This window comes from Malus sylvestris, chromosome 17, assembly GCF_916048215.2.
Source record: "Malus sylvestris chromosome 17, drMalSylv7.2, whole genome shotgun sequence".
In the NCBI taxonomy this organism is placed as follows: Eukaryota; Viridiplantae; Streptophyta; class Magnoliopsida; order Rosales; family Rosaceae; genus Malus; species Malus sylvestris.
The window spans coordinates 1,078,047-1,098,837 of record NC_062276.1 but is presented as its reverse complement, the minus strand read 5'-3'; the positions used below and the strand labels follow the sequence as shown (position 1 = coordinate 1,098,837).

Sequence of the window (20,791 nt, the reverse complement as noted above, 5' to 3'; positions counted from 1 at the left end):
GGTGATTCGTGTCAAGGAAAACCGCTTCTTTCCCGTCTCCAAAACTCCGAAACACGAGTTTTCAATCCGTTTCAGGAAGGGTGAGATTGCGTTACAGAGCCTTATTGTAACTGCTTCCCTCTTCAAGTGGTTACTGCAGTCAGTACTCTTCTGTAACGGAACTGCTTAAGAAAACAACCCAACATTTACTAGTTCTATTTTTCGTTTTTACCATTTCAACTCCGTTCATCTTTCCCGAAAACAACGGCGACACCGCCACCTCAACGGTCAATGACATCCATGTCAGCACAAGTTTCCGACGTGGACAAATAGCATTTGAGAATTGAAGCCTATAAGTAGCTCTCATACTCTCACTCCCTTGTCACAATTACAAGTCCTTCCACTCTCACTCTCTTTACGTTTTAACCAAAACAAATTGCTCATCATCATGTCCAAGATCAAGATTGGCATCAATGGTATGTTGCTGTATTTAACTTTGCATTGCTTTCTATATATTGTATAACTCCGTCTGTGTAAGTTTACCCTACGCTGCCTGTTCCAAGTTCAGAAAAAGGAGGGGGAAGGCGTTATGTAGCTGACAACCGGCACTTTGTTTTTCCGTCGATCCCTATGATAATGAATCCTAAATGAAGTTGTTGTTGTTGTTTGTTTTCTATGTGATGAAGGATTCGGAAGGATTGGCCGCTTGGTGGCCAGGGTTGCTCTGCAGAGAGACGACATTGAGCTTGTCGCTGTCAACGATCCTTTCATCAACATCGAATACATGGTACGTATAATGTATCCTGCATTTTACACCAACACTAATGTATGTGTTTGTACATGAAAGCACGGCGATGAGATGAGATTATGAGCGCGTTAATTGTAATTGCATGACGTATTTTGTTTAAACGTAAAATTTGAGTGAAACACCAACGAAATAATTCGAAAAATTCATGGATGCAGAGCTACATGTTTAAGTACGACACGGTTCACGGGCAATGGAAGCACCACGAGCTTAAGGTTAAGGATGATAAGACCCTTCTCTTTGGTGACAAGCCAGTCAAAGTGTTCGCTTCTAGGTATGATTTACTTTTAATTAATCATCAATTAGTGCTAATTAAGCTAGCTTGGTTAGTAGAGCGAAATTTCCAATGATTGGGGTTGCACATTGTGACTAGGGACCCCGAACAGATCCCGTGGGGGGAGGCCGGAGCGGAATATGTGGTCGAGTCCACCGGAGTTTTCACCGATAAGGAAAAAGCCTCTCTGCACTTAAAGGGTGGTGCAAAGAAGGTTATCATTTCTGCCCCAAGTAAGGACGCCCCAATGTTTGTTGTGGGTGTCAATGAGAAGGAGTACAAGCCAGATCTTGACATTGTCTCCAATGCCAGTTGCACTACCAACTGTCTTGCCCCATTGGCAAAGGTACCTAGTCTCAATTTCTTAGGGACACTTTTGGAAATGATTTTGAAAGGGCGAAAGGCATTTTATGACAACCAAAAACGCTTCTAATTATTTTTGATACAAAAAAGTTGGAAGTGGCTTTGGGTCATATGAGGGTTGATTGAAGAAGCGTCTGCCATATGCTTCTTCAAGAAGCAGTTAGACTTTTAATAACTTTAACGTGTTTCTAATAAAAGCACTTGTAGCATAAGCGTTTCACATGTTGAATCAATTAACAGGTTATTCATGACAAGTTTGGTATTGTGGAGGGTCTTATGACTACCGTCCATTCTATTACTGGTGAGTGTATATATATATGTGTGTGTGTGTGTGTGTGTGGTGTGTGTGTGTGTGTACGTATATGTAATCGATCGTTCGCTGCTGACTGGTTTTTCTCAACGGAATGCAGCCACTCAAAAGACTGTTGACGGACCATCGATGAAAGATTGGAGAGGTGGCAGAGCTGCTGCTACCAACATCATTCCCAGCAGTACTGGAGCTGCCAAGGTATTGATTGGACGATGATACATTGTTTGATAGTTTTTGACAGATTTTTCTGCTTAAACCATGCTTTGCATTCGTTGCGGTGTTTGATTTTTGTGTAGGCCGTGGGGAAAGTGCTGCCCGCATTGAACGGGAAGTTGACGGGAATGGCATTCCGTGTTCCCACGGTGGATGTTTCGGTGGTTGATCTCACGGTGAGACTTGAGAAGAAGGCCACTTACGACGAGATCAAAAATGCCATCAAGTAAGCCTCACAAGCATTCTCCTCTTCGCTACGACTTTGAACTGATGCTATATTTCTGGACTCCGTTGTGTTTTCCTTGAATGTCTAATGTTATATGTGATTAAATTGTAGGAAAGAATCAGAGGGCAGCATGAAGGGAATCCTCGGATATACTGACGAAGATGTGGTGTCGACGGACTTTGTGGGCGATAACCGGTGAGAATTTTCTGACAGTTTTGTTCTCAGTTGCTGCTGTGTGTTTTGTGGGTTGATGATATGTATTTGGAAATTATGCAACAGGTCGAGCATTTTCGATGCCAAGGCTGGAATTGCTTTGAACGACAACTTTGTGAAGCTTGTGTCTTGGTATGACAACGAGTGGGGTTATAGGTAATTTCCTCACAATCTACTTCGTTATGAATTATGAATTCCGAAAGGAAACTATTATTTGCGCTCTAAGATGTTATCTTGTGTTGATCTGTACTGAAAAAACGCGGTATGGTTTTGCTGCAGCTCGCGAGTAATTGACTTGATCCGTCACATTGCCTCAGTTAAATAGACGACTCGACCATTTCTCGGGATTAATTACGAGGCAAGGCAGCTTAAGCTTGTTTTTCGGAATAATCGATCATCTTCGCAAGTGATCCAGTTTTGTAAGGGACTGGTTCCAAGAGTGTTAAAAAGCTTTAGCTTTAGTTTTGGGGTTGGTTATTGCATTGGTTTAAGAGATACCAAGTGCTCAAAATTGGCCCCAACTTTTAACTTGAGATGCCTTTTGTTTACCTGGGTATCGTTCTTCTTCTCCTTTTCGAAACAAAATAATTAATAGCATCTCTTTACGGAGATTTTCTTGATTGCGGTTAACCGACCACAATAACAACAACAAGAAGATCGGCTGTATGAATCCTAGAATGTCATTGTATCTGATTTTAAACAATCTTTATGTCTTCCTCTACCTCTTTTGCCTTGACCCTCCGCAATGCCGCATCTTCTAACTGAAGCATTTGTAAGTCTTTGAGTATTTTCCAAAGCCGAAGATTGCAAGTGAAAGAGACGAACAAAATCAAAAGGCTTTCAACTCAAGATTGAGTCACTTGAAGATCGAGTAACATCCAAAACAAGCAAAGGCACCATGAACCTCATCGGTCTTTCATCTCGCTTCCGATGTGTCGCACCCCAAACATTGCCAAGCATAGGCACAAGAATATGCAACAGCAACATGCGAAGCCATACTGCCGTTTACAAGAAAAAACCGTTGAAATAGGTGCAAAATTCAGTAAACACATGATCCATCAATATATTAACAAAAGTGCTCCATTTATATTCAACCACTAACGCACAGCGAATTCAGTCAGAACTGCATTATCAACGCAACATCCATGGAACGTTCCTAAACACCGACTTTCGTTCTGAAGAAGTTCCAGATAGTACGTCTTCCCAAGTAAAAACAAAAAATACTGTAGAAACAAACCACTCAGAAGTTCGGTGTATTCACCATCTGGTCTTCTTGTTATGCCACAATTGGAACCCTACAAATTGCACCGGAAAAAGTTCACAATCTACAACGACTAATGTATCATGATACATAAGAGGTGGAAAGAAACATAAAATAAACCTCATTCATATTTCTCGTGTATGTAGGATAAAACCAAATAATTGAATTTTCGGGCTTTTGTTCAAAACCCAAGTTAAAAGAGTACACACACATGTTTAGTTCTGTTGTATATTAAAAGTAATGTTAGCTTTCCAATATCCTCAATATGCATAATCAAGATCTGTAGCTTAAAATTTTTTTGCTAAATTCTAAACTTAGGTTCACTAGATACACCTAAACATACATTGGCAATGTGGAGCTCAACTACCGTCACACAAAGGAATTCACGATTAATACAATGTATATCTGTCGATAAAAAGATCTGTAGTCGCAAACAATTCATCACATTATATAATCTATCATATCTACCGTGCACTGCACTGCTAGGTATGAAGTAGAGAAAAGAAACTAAGTATATCATATATAACCTCAGGGCAAACGAATAACTATAGAAGACAACGCATCTAATTGCAAATCACATGTACATCAAGGTTATGATCATCCAAGTCTAGGTTTAAGACAATTTTAAGTAAAATTGATCTACGAGTTGCCCCACATTGATCTACAGAGTTGAACTGCAACTTTTAGTGGACTGGTGCCGGTGAAATGCGGTATAACAGAGCACAAAACTATCATGCATCTTGTGTAGATTATGGTAAGACGCATACAACAGTGCAGCTTCCCCCTCTGTGGCTAACATGCTATCATTCAAGAAGAACCATAACCAAATCATTCAAACTCCGGGGACTGCCCAAACTTAGCAAAATGATAAACCTGAGTCCCTTGAGCATATAACCTAGAAAACTTGATGAATTACCTCTCTTGGTGCCGAAAACCTAAACTCTTAGAATGCTAGTGAGCACTACTCTTTTCGAATAGTCATTCGGTTTAATCACTACTAATACACGGCACTGTCTCAATTCTAAAATGGTTTACTTGTGCTTTCGAAAACATACATTGATTACAGATGATCCCATACAGATGCAGAATGAATTACCAAATCAATATAACAGTAAAACAGGAAGCAAATCAAACACAGAAGAAGAAGCGAAACGAAAAATTACCAATCAACGAGGGTTGAGACCGAAGAGTATGTTCTTCCCACCAGGCAGGTAAGACACATTGGGCGACCTGGCAAGCGTGTTAGCAACCTCTCTGGATGCCTCGATCCTCCTGAGCTCGATCAGTCCCATACCTGCCGATGCAGTCGCATCAGAGATGAGCTTCGCAGCCTCGCTCTCACCCTGTGCCCGGATAATCGCAGCCCGCCTCTCCTGCTCAGTCTTGGCCACCACAAACTTGGACCGCTCCGCCTCTTGCTGAGCCACCTGCTTCGCCTCCACGGCGCGCGAGAACTCCAGCCCGTACGACAAATGCGTGATGGCCACGTCATCCAGAACAATGTTGAAATCCCTGGCGCGGCGAATCAAGCTCTCGCGCACCAGCGCCGACACGTGGGGGCGCTCGGTGAGAAGCTGATCGGCGTTGAATTGCGCCACCACGGCCTTCAGGACCTCGTTGCCGATGGAGGGAAGGACCTTCTCGTCGTATTCTAGCCCTAAGGTTTTGAAGATCTGAGGGAGGCGAGCGACCTCGGGGCGGGAGAGTACACGGAGGGTGAGATTCACCATCTGGAGATCCTTGGTGCCGGAGACGGAAGAGAATGTGTGGGGCCGGGTGCGGATGTCGAAGATGTAGGGCTTCTGGAGCCATGGGATCAGGAAGTGGGTCCCTTCGCCGACGGTGTCGTCGATGACTCCGCGGAAACGGTCGAATAGGACGGCGCGCTGGCCGCCGTCGACGGTGTAGAGCGAGGAGTTGAGGATTGTGGCGCCGGCGCCGAGGCCGAAGGCGGCGCGCGCGAGGTTGGTGAGGAAGGACACGGCAGCTTGGTTGCTTCCCATCCTGGTGACGATGAGAAGATTCGAGAGAAGGGAAATGGGTTTTTGCGGAGTGAGGGGTGTAGGGTTTATGTGATTTTTGTCAAAACCCTAACTACTTGGGCGACGGGAAAACTACGAAATGGGCCTGGGCTTTTAGGCCGAACATTCTTAATATTATTGGGCCCTTGAAAGGAGATTGTCTTTTATCTGCTTAGCGCTCCAAAATTCCCTGCACTTTTTGTATGGGAGTGCCGATAATAGCTCCTTATACACAGGGAAAGGAAAAATCTAATTTAACCGAGTTCAATTTAAGAATATTGGATATATGCAAGGGCATCCATTGTTGGTTCAGTCTTTACATAGGCGAGAAGTGATTTTTGCACCCATCTTTCTCTTTTTTGCATTTTTTTAAACTTCAAATTGAATAAATCAAAGAAAAAGCACTTCTTAAAATGAAATGCAAGCGATATATGAAGGTAGAATGAAATGCTTATGTTATCCTTGAGTTAATTACATGTTAATATGCAGATTTGCAGAAGATATACACTTTAATATAAAGGATATTTGATTGAATCATTGCAGGGTCCATATACTTTTGAGAAGATTATTAATTTTATAGTTTATAGATCATAATTGTTGGTGGTGGACCTGCTGCTGGTGGTGGTGGTGGAAAGCAAAGCACCATCTCATCTCATGTCCTACTGCCGTCGTCCTTAGTTAGGTCTTACCACCCATCTTAACAATGGTGGGGTGGGTGACCTTCGATCTTACAATCTCATACTTATACTGATTCACGCAAAGGGAGTGATTTCTCTACACTTTTTTCCCTTTGTTCTTAGGTCAACTTGGAGGGACATTTGTTGTCGTGAAGGTATGTAAAGAAACGTCACACATTGGAAGTTTGCTCAATCTTGAAAGTCCTTATAAGAAGTTTGATTCTTTCCCATGTTGACAATTAATTTTGTGATGAAATCTCAATTTTTTTTTTTCAAATACTCTATAGACTATAAATGTAGATTTCACTTGTCAAACTCAATCATAAGTAAAACTTGGATATCGCTTGAAAAATGAAATAGTGTATATATATATATATATATATATATATGTATGTATGTATACATGTATATGCTTATGTTTAAGTATACACGATGATGGTGATTTGGTGGTCCTCTATGAGTTTGTACGCTTTCTAGCTAGAGCATATGAATCTACGTTAGTGATAGTGATATCGATAGTGAGCGCGACAGTGCCTTAAGAAGAGTTAGAGACTGCCACTACTACAATATTATTGGGGCAAGCTGCATGCAGCTGCTGACCATTAGGTCGCTGTTGTGTTGGAATGGAGACCATCGAATTATCATATGCTTTTCTTTCTGTAATATATCTCATGTGAAGATTTAGGGTTTCATGGCTCTTATTTTAAAGCAAAGAAAAAGACTACTGGTGGAGTGGATTGGATGCAGAACAAAGCACAGAAAGTGTCAAAGCTAAGAACGAAGCCTGGAGAGATGATGAAAAAAGTTGAAAGGGAACTGATATGACATGTCACATGCAAACATGCATTGTTGTTGTTAAAAGGTGAGTAAACTCGTTACCTTTACCCACGCCCTATCTATTATATATACCTTTTGAATGTTGAACTCCTCCAAAAGTTAAAAAGTTGCCTTCCCTCTCACATGGCCGTGCCATCTTAATCTGCTTTTCTTTTAGCTAGAGTTGTGGTGTGTGTGTTCCAGTAAGACTCAGTGCGAAGCATTTGGGGGTTCTACGTAGCCAACTTAACGAGAAGAACTTTCTTGCAACTATATTGTACGCGGTATCTTAAGTTAATAATATATTATTATACAAAATAATAATAATATATGATAATGTTTGATGGATTTGAAATATGATCGCAACAACATTCGTGTTGTAGGTTAGTTTCTCTTCAAGCAAACAGGCAACAGAGCTCAGCCAATCTTGCATGTGATATGCTTTAGCATCTCTTGGAATGATGAACAATCACAACTAAGGATCTACAACATCTCTTTTTAGCATGTCCGCGTGCTTTGGTATTAATTTTTCTATGATATGTGAGTAAACTTCAAGAAACTCACGTGGTAATTAAGCATGTATAATGCGTGCATATATTATTATATACGCAACCCTTTCTGCTGATATATATATATGGAGATGAATTGTCTGCTCTTCCCATCCCATACCCTTCCCATCTCCTCCTATTTTATGTGATTACGGTTAAGCCACGTCAACATTTTATATTGATTTTTTTTATAGAAATAATAAGACAAAAAACAATGGAATATAAAATGTTGACGTGACTTAACCGTGACCACATAAATATATACGCATCCCTTTCTGCTAATATATATATATATATATATGGAGATGAATTGTCTGCTCTTCCCATCCCATACCCTTCCCATCTCCTCCTATTTTATGTGATTACGGTTAAGTCACGTCAACATTTTATATTGATTTTTTTTATAGAAATAATAAGACAAAAAACAATGGAATATAAAATATTGACGTGACTTAACCGTGACCACATAAATAAGAGAGGATAGAAAGGACATGAGATGGGAAGGGCAAACAATCCATCTCCTATATATATACACACACATACAGAGTTCATCAAACTTGCATGATTTTCCTTTTTATATGCAAACAATAATTCTACTCTACTTGACTTTCACTACGAACGCGAAAGAGATTCGAATTTGAGTGGACATACATATTATAACTAATTTGACTATATATCTAAGGTCTGCACACTCTCGAATTAAATCGGTTAACTAAACCTGCATATATCATGCATGGTTGGTTTAAAGGTCATAATATTGCAAGTAATCTGCAACATTGGCATTCCACCGACGGAACCTTATGAACAGCTGAAAAAGGTCAACCATTTTATGGTCAGCGCTTATTCTAGACGTTGGATTGGGGAATGAGTAGCCAGCCACACCCCGTCCATCCCAATATTAAATTTCTGGAAAATTCAATTTCTTTTTCAAGTTGATTAGTTCCTAAATATATTTTGATATTTTCGTTCCCTGATTAATTATCTTGTCATTAAATAATAATATTCGACGATTATTCGTGAGATCTCCATGCATCTTTCACTTTCAGCTTCATCATATATTATTATGTTGAATGTTGATAAAGCATTGGTGATGGGAGATAAGTTGGCCTAATCAGTCTCATCTTTGATTGAGTAGTTGACTGGGACAAGAAGGTGGATTAGTCAGGTAAAGTGTCACCACTCTCACCGCTGCTGGCTTAATAAAGTTTGCGTAATTAATTAGCTAATTAATCAAAATTAAAGACTTGTCTGACAATTATTTCGTCATTATTTTTTAGTTTTTTTTTTTTTGTTCTTGTTTTAAAACCCTAAAACAAACTTGTTGGTAATTCTTTTTGAAAATTATTATTGGCATTCTAAAAATCTCATTCTACATTCTAAACTTTCTATATTTAAAAAGAAAAATACATTTATAAAAAATATAAAATGAAATTTTTAGAATGTCAATAACACTTCCTATTTTTTTACGAAAACTGAAAAGTTATCAAATGGTCAAAATCAAAATATAAATCATAAATGAAGGACTATGAGCATCCTTGTTATGTCATAAACTCTCTCAAAAGCTCCAATTCTAAAAGCACAGTGCGTTCTGTATTGTTCAGCTTTTTTATGATCACTCCGACCATCTTCCTGCTCAGTGCTCAGTAAAAACCTTTCAACCCACTGGTCCTCTCCTCTATCATTACTTCAACCAATATCAGTAAATTTAATCTCTTTCTATACATCACACATCATTATCTCTAACTTTCTCGGTACAAAAGTAATCTCATTTCACCACAGGATAATTTACTTTGGTTGGATAGGGGTTTATTAGTTACCCACCAGTCAACCATGAAAAACCAAAACCTATCAGACACACTTAGATGAAATATGCTAAAATAGAATTGATTATGAATGCAATAACACTAAACAGACTATACGCCGTATTATACATAATAAGATTTAGTGTTTTTCTAATTCTATTTCTAGTTTTAAGAATTAGAATTCTTTCAGTTTTAAAGTGCTGGCTCAATTCTTTTGTCGCTTTTCACATTTCATATATTTTTTAGTTATAGTGGTTATTAAATTAGCCAAGTTGGCTTCGTTTCACCTCAAAAATTATATTTTCAGTTAAAAATATATGTGCATATTTCTCATATATTAATCACCTGTTACATTATTTTTCTCTACAACTTTAATTCATCCAAGAAAGGGACTCTTCCTTTTTCTGTCTTCCATAATTCCATATGTGTAAGCCATGATTGTTGTTTCCCACCCCTTATCTCCTACTTGATATTATTAATTATTTCTCTCATCCCTCTAAACTTCCCATCTACCCTTTAAAAAGTTATTCATCCTTATTTAATTTCTTCGTGCTATTAGTTGATGTGCTTCTTCTGTTCTAGCTGGTAACTGCTTTAAATCTTCCTTCTTTTCTTCATCTTCCTCTTCTGGGTTTCCTTAACTCTCACTCAGTTTTTGGTTGTTAGTTGCATTACTTCCGCCAACAAATCAAAGTTTTTCTAGATAATATTGTTGCTCTGTAGTTTCTATTATCTTCCCAAAACTAGAAAATGCCTCCCACATATTTTCCTCTGCGGTGGGAGAGCACTGGAGACCAATGGTGGTACGCGTCTCCGATCGACTACGCAGCCGCTAACGGCCACTACGACTTGGTTCGAGAGCTCCTTCGTATAGACGGCAACCACCTCATCAAGCTCACATCTCTCCGCCGCATCCGCCGTCTAGAGACAGTGTGGGACGACGAAGCACAGTATGATGATGTAGCAAAGTGTCGTTCGCGCGTTGCGCGGAAGCTCTTCCACGAATGCGAGTCCAAGAAAGAAAAAACAAACTCTCTCATAAGGGCTGGATACGGCGGTTGGCTTATGTACACCGCCGCCTCCGCCGGGGAGCTTGGTTTTGTCCAAGAACTTCTCGAGAGAAACCCTCTGCTTGTTTTCGGGGAAGGAGAATATGGGGTGACTGATATTTTCTATGCTGCTGCAAGGAGCAAGAATGTTGAGGTTTTCAGGCTGCTTTTTGACTTTGCGGTTTCGCCGAGGTTTATGACTGGGAGCCGCGGAGAGCTGGAGGAGCACGTTGGGGAGATTCCAAGTGTTTATAAACGGGAAATGCTTAACAGAGCGGTTCATGCAGCGGCGAGAGGCGGAAATTTGAGTATTTTGAAGGACCTTCTTTCGGATTGTGAGGATGTTTTGGCTTATAGGGATATTCAGGCATCAACTGTGCTCCATGCAGCGGCCGGGAAAGGACGGGTAGAGGTGAGAAGCTGCTTCCCACTTTTCTTAAAAGTGCTTTTGCAAAGATTCAATTTTTTTTTTTCCTTTCCAAATTGCTTTCTTTTCCTACACTTTTACAAGCACGTGTCAGCTTAATTAGTCAAGTGGTTCCTGGTAACAATTGTTGGTGAGGATGATGGATTTGGATTCTCTCCTGAGCTTAAGGAGGGATCCTCCTGATCAAAACACGCGGACTGTTGGTTGAAAATTCAACTGTTATAATTATTATAATTTTGAAGGGATTCGCTGTTTGTAGCCGTTGGATGAGCTGACCAAAACACGTGGACCGTTGGTTGAAAATCCAACGGTTATAATTATTATAACTTTAAAGCGACCATTCTGTTTGTAGCCGTTGAATTTTCATCCAACGGCCTAAGTGTCTTGGTCAGGAGGATCCTCTCCATAAGCTCAAGAGAGGATCCAAATCCGAGGATGATGACCCAAAATAATAAAAATTTAGGGTAAAGAGAAGATCAAGGTCAGTCTAATAATCATTTCATTTTCAGTTGTTCTAATGAAACAACTAAAAATAATTCTTGAGGCATTCTTGTTACCATAGATGTTGGATGCATAAATTCTCTGTGCGGAACGGATGTGTATTGGTCTGTATTGTTGAAAATCATAAACTTTAGCACGAAGAGAAAATTAACGGTTGTTTTGATAACCATTTTGCTTATAGGAAATACAACTATATAAAATTCTTAACCTAAATTCTTAAGGCATTCTTGTTACATGTTTGTTAGATGCATAAATTCCTTTATAACGGATCTGCATTGATATTGTCAAAAATGCATGGTAACATATCGGTACATTTTGTTGGTGGCAATGAAATCAACACAATATCATTATGCTATCAACTGTCTGAATGTCTGCTTCGTAGCCGGCCTAATGCTAGATGACTGATTTATATCATTGTTCCACTTAATTCACTCTTGTTATGGATTTACTTAAAAAGGAAATCCATTTGTAATTCCACATTTTTAGATTGTTCCTTGTTAATTTTCCTTTTTTTTAGTTAATTAGACTTACCTTACTTTGTCTTTGTTTTCAATGTTTATCACCTCCCCTATTTCCCTGAATCAACTAATCTTTTCTTTCATGCAGGTAGTGAAGTACCTTGTGGCATCCTTTGATATCATAAACTCCACTGACCGCCAGGGCAACACAGCATTGCATGTTGCAGCTTCAAGAGGCCAACTTGCCGCAGCCGAAGCGCTTATATCTGCATCCCCTTCATCCATTTCTGCACGAAACAACTCTGGAGAAACGTTTCTCCACAAGGCTATATCCGGCTTCCAAAGTCCTGCCTTCCGAAGACTGGACAGACAAATTCAGCTTCTGAAGCAACTGGTGAGCGAGAAAGCTTTCACTATCGAACACATCATCAATGCGAAAAACAATGAAGGACGGACTGCCCTTCACACGGCAATCATTGGGGATGTGCATTCCGATTTAGTCCAACTTCTGATGATTGCAAAATCAATTGATGTGAATGCCCGCGACATGGATGGCATGACAGCACTTGATTACCTTAGACAATGGCCTCGTTCAGCATCATCTGATATACTAATCAGGCAGCTGATTTCGGCTGGGGGAATATTTGGTTGTGAGGATTACAATGCAAGAAAAGCGATTGCTTCGCGCTTGAAGATGCAAGGCGATGGAGGTAGTCCCGGAACATCATTTAGAATTTCTGACACGGAAATCTTCTTGTATACTGGCATTGAAAATGTATCAGATGCTACTGCTGATCGCCGTAGCATAGGAACCCATTCACCTGCACCCGAACTTATCAGTCCGTATGATCCAACCACTGAGAATAACGGCAGCTCATTCTCTGGTAAAAAACCTGGTTCTGTAAATAATGCAGCAGCACAACTAAAACGTGTCATAGGCTGGCCACAAATGAAAGCGAAAAAGCACGAAAGGTTCAAGAAATCGGTTGATTTGGGATCGGTAGATTCTATCAAGATATGCAACAAAAGCCCAGATGATGCAGCCCCAACCCCACTTCGACAGAGATTTTCAAAGCCCTCAGTCTCATCAGTTCCCAGCAACAAACGGACACTTTCCGTGAGGAGCAACCAGTCAAGTCCATCAGCGAAAAAGAGGTTTGCTTGCGGCATAAGGCACGGCGTAATGCAGGCAATTCCGCACATAACTGTGCCAGGTCGTTCTCGGTCTAGTTCATTTTCGAAATCATCTTCAATTTCTTCACCTACTTCTCTGGATAAACAGAAAAGCGTTTGCATGGAAACCGACATTGCAGGACCATCTTGGTCGAATGAAGTAGTTGACGACGAAACACCGAATTTGGCAAAACAAGGCTCTGTTCGTAGAAGGTTGAGGAGCCATTATTTCTGTTTTGGTGCATCAGGATTGTCTGTGAAAACCCCAGTTCACAGGCAGCAGCAACGTTTCAAGCATCCTCCTGTTATTTCAGTTGCTTGATTTGACTTTTATGTGAGGAGTTTGGTCCTTGCAAACTCACTAACGTAGAAGAAGATCCCTAAGTTCAGTAGCTTGTATCTGTTTTTTTTTTTTTTAACTTTTACTTTCTTTTACTTTATAGCATGCTTTGTTGTTTTAACTTGAATAAATGAACAAAAAAAAAAACTAGTTAAAAAATTGGTTTGCATCAATTCAATAGGTTTCAAGTCATCTGTGATAAACATCTTGCTGCAGTTAAGGATTGTATAAAAAATAATAATGTTATATAGTGCAAGAGTTTGTAGCTTACTTGGTTCGGAACGTTCATCCACTACGCACATCAGAGATCCCTAATTCGATTCTCTCAGTCCCAATATCGCCTTTATCAGAAAAAAAATAATAATGTGGTACTGTAATCATGGGAACATCAGATTCTGTTCCTCATTCACCTCCTATACCTAATTACTGGCATAATTATAGGTTCTTATGCACTACTTGAATGAGAGGAACAAGGATCAATAAGCAATGGTATTAATTTCATAAATTCAAAAGATGTACGATTTATTACGGAACTGTTGAAACAATTGAATTCAACAAGGAATGTGTCAATGGTTTCTCACAAGCTGGACACTGCTGGTGTGCTCATTCGAGTTGATCTCATTTACTCTTGTTTTCGAGATGCAAGTTTTGTAACGGATCATTGACTTGTCAATGTCATTATTAAGAAACCAGCCCAATGCAGTAGTAAGGCCATCTCCAACCGAAGGGTCCAGAGGGTCGAAAATAGCTTGAAAAATGTCTCCAACCGAGGGTCAAGCCGGGCCCCATTGGACAAAAAGGGTCGAAGGGCCAACTGGCCTACCCAAATGAGCCAGCCAGCCGGCCCAAATGAGCCGGCCAGTCGGCCTCGGGCCGGGCCACAATTTCAAACTCAACGTCAACTAACTAATGTCAGCTAGCAGTTATTTTTGAAAATATATATATATATTTTTTTACAAATTTTTTTTAAATTCTATTTTTTTCTATAACTTCCTAAGCCATTAAACAACATTAAATTAAATTAAGTAACATTAAACAACATTTTTAAAAACATTTAACAACATAAAACTTAAACACCTACTACATGCTTCTTTTAAATATAAGTTGTAGTTTTTTAATTTAAATAATAAATTATGTTTGGCCATATGACCATTTGGTCATCGGTTGGAGATGGTAAGAAATATGACCCTGCATTGTTAATTAAAATATTAATTTAGCCCTCCTTCGGTTGGAGATGATTTAAAGACCGTTTAGATTTGTATACCACTATCAATTTATTTAAAAGTTTCAGTTACACTCATTTTTATTTCTCGACACCCAACGTATTGATGAAATTTAAGATATATATTTGGTTCCGGTCTACCAAGTATCAGAAGTCCTTCAACAAGAAGGATAATGTGCGGCAGACGGGGCCGAATAGAAGCTCCCTTTGGTTTTCTTGTTCTGGGTACTGCGTACGGCCTTGTCAACCTCTGGTCCTACTCATACTCCTATTAGGTTTCTTTTCTTGATTTCTTTCATGCAGACAGCCCAGTCTCTGATCCAGACAAAAAGTTATACGAACAACGCACGGACACTTGGCCAGACGAAGAAGGAAAAATGATTTTCCAAGTCCACAAGCCACAAAATACATGAATAAAAAACAACAGATACACAAACTAGTCAACCTACACTCAGAACCACTCAATTCGTATCAGCCCAATGCCTAATAAGTCACACCAGATAACGTGATTTGATAAAAACTCATCTTATTTTAAACATTTAAATAAAACTTAAATTTGAAGTAGACTGCCATGTAAAAAAATAAATAACTATTATTTTCAAACTATTTACAATTGTGCCACAACACTCTAATTATCTATATCTTCAAACTATTTACAATTGTGCCACAACACTCTAATTATCTATATCTATCTATATTATTAAGAGAAGAGGGCTTGTCAACTTTTTGCCTCTTTTTTTCCAATTTTTCCCTCATTTTTGAATACACAATGTTGACATTAGGAGGACAAAATAATAATTTTGTATCTTTTGAACTTTTTCCCCTTTTCTTCCTATTTTGCCCTCACTTTTGATACACAATATTTACATAAGGAGGGAAAAATAGTAATTTTATATCGAAATATTTGCATAAGATAAAAAATATGCACTTATCAAGAGAAATTGTCCCACCATCATTTTTTCATACACGTAAGTGAAATCATAATGTTTTTTGGATAGTTTGAATGAACTGAAGCAGGAGAATGTGGGAGGAGGTAGACGGTTTTTTCCCTTTTTTCCTATTTTGCCCTCACTTTTCATACACACTATTGACAAAAAGGAGGGCAAAATAGGGAAAAAAAGGGGGAAAAGTTGACAAGGAAGTTTCTATTAATAATAGAATAGAAAAAAATATGCACTTATTAAGAGAAATTATTCACACACACAAAGTGTGTGCTCTCTGCTAGTACTATTATTAAGAGAATCCTTCTTGTCAACTTTTTGCCACTTTTTTCCTATTTTACCCTCACTTTTGATACACACTATTAACAAAAGGAGGGCAAAATAGTAATTTTGTATCTTTTGACAAAATGACAACCATATCCCTATTTTTCCTATTTTACCCTCTTTTTATACTTATTTTTTCAATTTTACCCTCACTTTTGATACACAATATTTACGTAAGGAGGACAAAACAATAATTATGTAATATTAAAAAAATTGCACTTATTAAGAGAAATTATTTACACACACAAAGTATGTGCTCTCTGTTAGTGTTAATGAATTTAATTATCCGCCATAATTGTGGGAAATAAGTGCCTTATTATTATAATATGGATAATGCTAGGAAGACTGAATTTGCAAACTAAATGATGTGGCACTAATGAGCACATTTATCAACGTTTAAGTAATAAATTAATCATCAATTTCTATTTTCTTTAGTTTCCAAAATTTAGTCTACAAATTTAGTTTCCATAGCATTACCCTCATAAAATTATCTAATTTATACTTCTTTTACCATCATATGTTTCATTTCTTTTATTTGTTTGACAATCATTGTAGGTAAATTATTTTGCATGTATGTATTAAGCACATTTTATTAAAATTATATATATGCGTACAAATAATTTATCTATATTTTTATGTAAAATAATATGTAATAAACTAATTTTGAATCAATTGGCTAAAAATATTTATTTATTTTGTAGGTAAATTATTTTTCATGTGATATTACATATATACTATAGCCACATTTTGTTATTATTATATAGAGTGTGCAATCAATCAACATTCTTTTATTTTATAGGTAAATTATTTTGCATGTATCATTACATAATTTACTAGGAACTTATATTGTTATTACATATATGTTGTGCAAAATAATTTACCTATGTTATATTTAAAATATTGATAATTTTGAATAATTTTTTTATATTTGTAGGATATACTAATTTACCTGTTAGCATCTTGTAAAAACAACTATATAAGGAACATTGGTATCATGTAAATTTTTGTTATTAAATGCATAGGAATCATGACATTTAAATTTTTTTCCAAATCTTCATAAGGTATTTGAAGACATGTAATTGAATGAAATAATGTAAAATAAATGTAGATAATAAGTGAGAGACCCAAAGTAAGTGTTATTAGGGGTAATTTAGACATCCAAAAATACAAAGTTTGCCAAGTCAAACTTAATTATGGATATTGCTTAGTTGGAGCCTAGTCATTAGGTTTTTGTTATAGAAATTTATCATGATAGGTTTTGGTTAAAGAAAATTAAATTTCAAGGGGTGCAGTGGCGAAGCCACGTGAGGGCGAGGAGTGGCCGCCGCCACTCCCCTCGCCGGGAAACACCACTGGAGAACTGGGTTCGCCACTCCCCTCGCGCCTCGTCGGAAAACCCTGGTTCATCTTCTCCTCTGTTTTTGCTGGGCAATCTGTTCTGCTGCGCGCAGCAGCAGCAGCAGATTGCTGTTATTTTTTTTTTAAATCCAAGCCAAAACGACGTCGTTTTGGGCTTGGTAAAAAAAAAAAATTTTTTAAACAAAACACCGCCGTTTCAGCCATTACCAATCTGTTTCATTTCTCCATTGGGTTCGCAGCCACCCAATTGGGTGTCTCTTGTTTCTGATTCCCCGCGAGCTTGTACCTGTGCAACTCGAGAATCTTGTATTCGAGCCTGACGACAAGGATTAAAACTTCGTTGCCTCGCTGGGTTGTGGTGGTGGATCTGCTCGTAGAAATCGTACGGCTCCCAGAGGTGGTCCAGCGGCAACGGCGGCGGCAACTGCAGTGACATCCTCACTAACGATTATGCCGTCGTTTTTGGTACTGTCTTTAATTCCATTGCCGACTCAATTCAATTTTTTATAACCCCAAAACAATAAAAAGTGAAAATTTGGGTTGGGTTTTTGTGGATTGGAAATTAATTGCATTGCATAGAATTATAGCGTAATGTTGTTATTTATTATTAATTATTGATACGAACCATTTGATGAATGAAATTGTTGATATTGATATGAATGAATATTGATGAATGAAGATTAGTGATGAATTTGTTGATTATTGATAATTTGAATTATTGAATAATTTAAATAATTAATGATATTGAGTAATTGAATTGTTAGTTTAATTAGTTATTAGTCATATAATAAAGTTACTCTAGCATTAATACATTACGAGACTGTAACTTTTTAGTTATTAGTCATAACATAAAATATCACCAACAATAATCGTAACTTCTTTGTATTGGTATATTATTGTCTACTATGTAAAGAATTTGATTGTCTACATTGTTTTAGAACCCTTTACGCTTTTAAGTTTCGCCCCTCCGCTCGACAATTCCTGGCTTCGCCACTGAAGGGGTGTACTCATATTTTCAGTATTTATTTTGTAGCGTATTATATTACACGTACTGATCCCCTTACTCACGCAAAGAACAAAGCAAATGTGTGGTACTTGCTAGCTCGCAAAATAAACTCTTCGTGTTAACATCATCAGGGTGAATCCAGCAAGCACAAGCTTCCGTAACTTCAAGTTGCCATTGACGATTTCGTACTTATATAAGGACATTAAGTATGGACAGTGGACACACAGTTTTCCCTAGCAGCTGCTACTGCTAGTTGCAGATAGCTCCAACTTGAAAGAAATAATTTGTACCTGCTGCTTCCTGCCCTTTGAGTCTTTGACAGCTATGTACAATTATACATACAAGTATCATTCGTCGGTTGATCTTAATGTTCATTAAATTTATACAAATTTCCTCTAAATTTTTTGGATAGAGTTAATAAAACCCTATGTAGCTTCGATTATCATTGTTTTGGTACACTAAGTGGACTACGTACGAAATATCGACTTAAGTATGTATACGTTTCATGGTTTTTGCTCTTCCTCAAAAGTGGACTTGCAGTCATGGGACGTCAGCATCTGATGTAAAAATTCGTGAGCTTAGGAGGCTGAGAGCCTCCTGAGTAAATTATTCGGACGTTGAAATTTGATCCAACGGCTACAAACATGGGACCCTCTAAAAGTTTTAATAATTGCAGCCGTTGAATTAAATTTCAATGGTCCGTGTGATTTGCTCTGAAGGCTCAGCCTACTAAGCTCAAGAGGGGATCCGGTTCCTTTCCTAGCAGCCAACTAGCTTGACTTGCAAAGATTGTTCCTGACCCAAAAAAAAATCAATAGTGTAAGTCCCACCCACGCCTACAACTTGGGAGTGGGAGGAAGAACCAGGAAAGTAAGATTCATAAACGCAACTTTAGGAACATTGCAACCCATTGAATCATTGACCATATTGCTTATTATTTTATAAATATTGAACGAGTGAGTCACCGTCGAATTCTTTACAATTCTTTTATTATAAACTAAAATACTTAAAGAAAATGGTGTTTTCATAGCAAGCAGTAAGCGCATATATATATATATATATATATATATATATATATATATATATATATATATATAGAGGTTCGTTAACATATCAAAGGAATACGTTAATGAGTTAAAATTACGATAAGTTTAAAATGCATTTTTGAAAACGTAAAATAAAATGTATAATGTCTTACACAACATATGATTCTCTCCAATAATATACGTGTAATTTACCAAAAAAAAAATATATTATACGTGTAATACTTTAGAAATAATTGTTGCTTATGACAATATCATTTCCGGTTCATCTTATAAGGAAAATGAGTATACAGTTAGATTCTCCTGAAGAAGTCAAATTATATTGAAAGGGAGGAGCAAATTTTTAAGGTTGTGTCACTTGAGAAATCAAATTTGGGTAGCTTAAGGTTAAAAAAGATACAAGTGCGGTGGAATCTAAGCGTTTGAAAGTTGAAACCTAGCAAATTAAGATGTGGTTGACCAATGATGACTAACAAAAAGTAGACACTATGTAATGCCACTATATATGATTATGGAGAGAGATATTTTCTACACCTTTAATATCCCACTACAATAACTGACGAATAAAACGATGATATGTAAAATATCACATTATTGGTCTGGGATGTTATTATGAGTCATTGTGTAAATGCAAAGTAGGTATGCCATGTGAATAGTTAAAACACTATATACGGTTATGGAGAGAGATTTTTTTCTACACCATTAATATCCCACTGCGATAACGGACGAATTAGACGATGTTATATAAGATATCACATAGTGTCATGGCGTAAATGCAGTGTAGATAAGTCCGATGAAAAGTTAAAACACGTGATATCATATTATTGGTCTGAAATGTTATGATGATTTATCAAAAAGTGTAGATAAGTCATTCTCTTGATTTGGGAGATTGAAGATTTTTGTTGGCGGGATCCTTATATATTGGATCATTTACCACATGTTCAACCATTCATTATTCTATTGCATGTCATACACAAAAATATAATAAAATCTTTATATCTAGGGGATTGGATCCCATCCGGATCCATTTTGTTGGGATTTTAGGAATCATCACATCTTAGTCATTCATCGTGTATTGTACGGTTAGAAATCATTTGATTTTTTTTTATTTAAAAGTAAACACAAATAGCATCTGACGAAAATTGATCGCACGATGTACGATGAACGGCTAAGATGTGAGAATTACTAGGATCCCCACAAAATGGATCCGGTAAGGATCCTCTCCCTATATCTAGGACACTCATCGAATCTCCATGGATATGTCATCTGAACCGTATAGATTGGTCTCACACTTTTAAACTTTCTAATCACGTTTCCAGATACTCGAGCGAATCTACATTAATTTGGCACCATCCACTTCTACTCGATTCCTCCATGAATGTTTGTATTGATCTTATTTCTTCAATCACGATATGATTGTTCCAGCACTGCCTTGCCGTC

General features: G+C 37.7%; 3 protein-coding genes and 1 long non-coding RNA gene across 4 annotated transcripts; 3 read left to right on the top strand and 1 right to left on the bottom strand.

The window, feature by feature from the left end:
* Nucleotides 1–111: 111 nt before the first annotated feature.
* On the top strand, nucleotides 112–3,104 carry LOC126609835 (glyceraldehyde-3-phosphate dehydrogenase, cytosolic-like). The gene is made up of 10 exons (XM_050277759.1): nucleotides 112–455; nucleotides 666–766; nucleotides 943–1,058; nucleotides 1,158–1,404; nucleotides 1,662–1,722; nucleotides 1,832–1,929; nucleotides 2,028–2,170; nucleotides 2,282–2,365; nucleotides 2,450–2,539; nucleotides 2,663–3,104. Exons 1-10 carry the CDS (start codon nucleotides 428–430, stop codon nucleotides 2,706–2,708), a joined length of 1,014 nt encoding a protein of 337 aa, XP_050133716.1. The 5' UTR covers nucleotides 112–427; the 3' UTR covers nucleotides 2,709–3,104.
* A 343-nt stretch (nucleotides 3,105–3,447) lies between these two features.
* Nucleotides 3,448–5,722, bottom strand: LOC126609837 (prohibitin-3, mitochondrial). Its single transcript, XM_050277760.1, has 2 exons — nucleotides 4,808–5,722; nucleotides 3,448–3,678 (listed from the first exon to the last, which is right to left on the bottom strand). Exon 1 carries the CDS (start codon nucleotides 5,645–5,647, stop codon nucleotides 4,811–4,813), a length of 837 nt encoding a protein of 278 aa, XP_050133717.1. The 5' UTR covers nucleotides 5,648–5,722; the 3' UTR covers nucleotides 3,448–3,678; nucleotides 4,808–4,810.
* A 680-nt stretch (nucleotides 5,723–6,402) lies between these two features.
* Nucleotides 6,403–7,763, top strand: LOC126609628 (uncharacterized). The gene is made up of 4 exons (XR_007618213.1): nucleotides 6,403–6,497; nucleotides 7,052–7,204; nucleotides 7,337–7,435; nucleotides 7,542–7,763. It is a non-coding gene; the product is annotated as an uncharacterized LOC126609628 (long non-coding RNA).
* Nucleotides 7,764–9,890: 2,127 nt separating this feature from the next.
* Nucleotides 9,891–13,615, top strand: LOC126611398 (uncharacterized). Its single transcript, XM_050279677.1, has 2 exons — nucleotides 9,891–10,969; nucleotides 12,092–13,615. The coding sequence occupies exons 1-2, from the start codon at nucleotides 10,259–10,261 to the stop codon at nucleotides 13,436–13,438; spliced, it is 2,058 nt and encodes a 685-aa protein (XP_050135634.1). The 5' UTR covers nucleotides 9,891–10,258; the 3' UTR covers nucleotides 13,439–13,615.
* Nucleotides 13,616–20,791: the final 7,176 nt, after the last annotated feature.